The 2,876-nt window shown below is 42.0% G+C and overlaps 1 protein-coding gene across 1 annotated transcript; it reads right to left on the reverse strand.

Moving 5' to 3' along the window:
• Nucleotides 1–252: 252 nt before the first annotated feature.
• On the reverse strand, nt 253–1,719 carry KCNF1 (potassium voltage-gated channel modifier subfamily F member 1). Its single transcript, XM_061626222.1, has one exon. The coding sequence runs from the start codon at nt 1,717–1,719 to the stop codon at nt 253–255; it is 1,467 nt and encodes a 488-aa protein (XP_061482206.1).
• Nucleotides 1,720–2,876: the final 1,157 nt, after the last annotated feature.

Consider the following 2,876-nt stretch of genomic DNA (forward strand, 5'->3'; position numbering starts at 1 on the left):
TACAAAAGGATCTGAGTCAGGACGCAGTTCTTATATCTGCCCATACATACACTGTGTTCCCATGTTCTATATATTGGGTTTTATAAACAATGGCTTACCAAGATGAGATGGAGTTGCTGAGGTGTGTGTGTGTATGTATATATGTGCATGGAAAAGAGAGGCTGACCTCAGGAGAATCTCTTGTATTATTATTTCAAGGTGAGATTGTCACTCTTGTTCCAGGCTTCTGCTGAATGGAGATAAATTCACAGACTACTTACAGCTCTGAAGCCTAGTTCGGTGATGGTTATCATCTGACAGGAGGTGAATGAAGGTGTCACTGTAGGAGACTTTGAGGTGGCTGCTCCACTGGGGATCTTCCTCTTCTTTCTCCAAAAGATATGCTGGTTCATCTCTTGGATTTCCACCTTTCTTATTATCACCTGCATTTAGCTCCATCAGTTCCAGTTCATGCTTGGCAGCTGTCTCCAATACTCTCTGCTTGTTATAGTATCTGACAAAGTTATTAATGATAGGGTGGATTGGTAGTGCAATGGCTATGACCCCGCAAAGGAAACTGATGGCAGCATTGAGCTTCCCCAGTGTTGTCTTTGGGTAGATGTCCCCATAACCCACAGTGGTCATGGTTATGATTGCCCACCAAAAAGACTGAGGGATGCTCTTAAACAATGTGTCGGGGTGACTTTGCTCTACCGTATAGCCAAGGGCAGAAAACACAAAGATCCCAACAGCCAAATACATCAGGAGAAGCCCTAGTTCCTTAAAGCTTCTTTTAAGAGCGTAGGTCAAAGTCTGTAGACCCGAGGAGTGGCGTGCCAGTTTGAAAATCCTTGCAATTCGCATGATCCGAAGTGCTTGTATGGCTTGCTGTACATTAGTTAACTCCATCAATTTGGCACCTAAGTGGGTCAGTATCAGGCTGACGTAGAAGGGAAATATTGCAAATATATCAATGATGTTCATGAAAGAAAGAGCAAAATGCAATTTATTAGGAGAGGAGAGGAGTCTGAGGATATATTCAAGGGTAAACCAGACTATGCAAGCTGTCTCAATCTTATCCAGAACTGGATGCTCCACAGATTTTCCTTCAGAGTCCACGACCTGCAGCTCTGGGATGGTCCCCACACACATCACTACAGATGAAGTTAAGATGAGTAGAAAAGACATGACTGCTATTACTCTAGCTGGGTAGGAAGATTCTGGTTTTTCCATAAATTTCCAAATGTGTTTTTGGCATTTTTTCCAGCGGTTTTCAGAGGTGTCCACTCCCAAATCATCCAAGATCAACTGGACCCTGCGGGCAATCTCTTCTAGCTCTTCCTTTTTTTCACTAAGATGAGTTTTGCAGCAGTCATCCAGGAATTTGAGATCCACTTTCCAAAATTCCATTTCATTCTTGAAACAAATAGGACATATTCCTTTCTTCATGTGAACTTCTCCAAAATAATATACATCAATTATGCATTTAAAAGCATCCGGATCTCTGTCGAAGTAAAATTCTCTTTTTGCAGGATCATAGTCATCACAAAGTGAGAAAATAGTGTCGTATCCCCCTGATAAACAATTCACAAGCTCTGCTAATCTTGTGCCTGGATACTGGTTGAGATGTTCTCCATACATCACCTGCCTTACCCCGCCGACATTGACAATAATCTCTGTTTCTTCACTCTTTTCTGACCCATCACTGTCCAGCTGTTGACAACTAATGTCATCTGCCATTTTAATGTTATTGCCTTGTTTCCAACAGCCTTGTTTCCAATAGCCTTCGCCTTCCACAAATTATTACCGGAGAAGCTTTGTGAGAAATCAAGTCAGCTGTGCATTAGTAACTCTTAAGCTGCAATGACTTTCAGCAGGGCTAGACAAAATAGTTACAGATAGAAACCTGCAAGCTGTGAAACCTTGTGAAGTATGCAACAAGCTGCAACGGAGAGACAAGTCATCTGGCTGCTTGCGAGTGGGAGCACGGTTGTTTGACTAGCAGCAATTGCTCCAATAGATTTGGACAAGAAAAAAAACCCAGGAGAAACACTTAATAAGGACACTCACCCAATGCTCTTTTCAGCTTTTCTTTTGTTTTTCTGAAATGGCATTGATTCACCATCTGAGACTCTGGTCTCTACAATAAGTTCCTTGTACCTAAATAACAAAAAGTAAATGGAACCGTACTGAGAGAGAGAGAGAGAGAGAGAGAGAGAGAGAAAAGAAGCAAGTCCCACTAGCAGCTGGTGCAGCGTCTTGGCTTCAGAGGCTCACAGGGGAAATCTTTTATGAGTCTTTTGATATGAAGGTCTTCTGGAGTGTTTCACCAGCTCCTTTGCGCAAGGGCTTAAAGCGGCCAAGGATAAAGTTGCGCTTGTTTTCTCCTTGCTGTTTTTAAGCACAATAGGAATTCCAGGCTGAGGTCGAATGCTTTCCAAACTCTGCCCTCTTCTGGTGAAATGCAGGAAAAGCATGAACAGCCCTGCGGGGTGGGGATTAGACAGCAAGCATTAATGTGTCTAGAGATGTATAGTACAATTTCCTTTTTGCATTTTTAATGGCAGGGTTACACATTCTTAAAATTCAAGGAAAGTAGCGTTTGTATATAATGTTCTTAAAGGCTGTAGAATGTCTCTGCAGAGGAAAAGATTCTAGAGAAGTAAAGATGGCAACGTTAAAGGACAAATGATTTTTGCTTTTAAGAGTGCAATTTACATAATGAGAGGATAAATTTTTGCTGCTTTCATCAGCACCAGTCCTATGCACGTGGTTCTCTCTCTGAGGAAGTAACTACTGTCCATGCAGTACTACTGCAAGTAAGAGCAGGAACAGATTTATTTCAGTGCAAGAGTGGAAGGTGGTGCATTCTGTTCTTAGCTATAGTGAGAGTTTGG

Source organism: Rhineura floridana, chromosome 4 (genome assembly GCF_030035675.1).
Source record: "Rhineura floridana isolate rRhiFlo1 chromosome 4, rRhiFlo1.hap2, whole genome shotgun sequence".
NCBI lineage: Eukaryota > Metazoa > Chordata > Lepidosauria > Squamata > Rhineuridae > Rhineura > Rhineura floridana.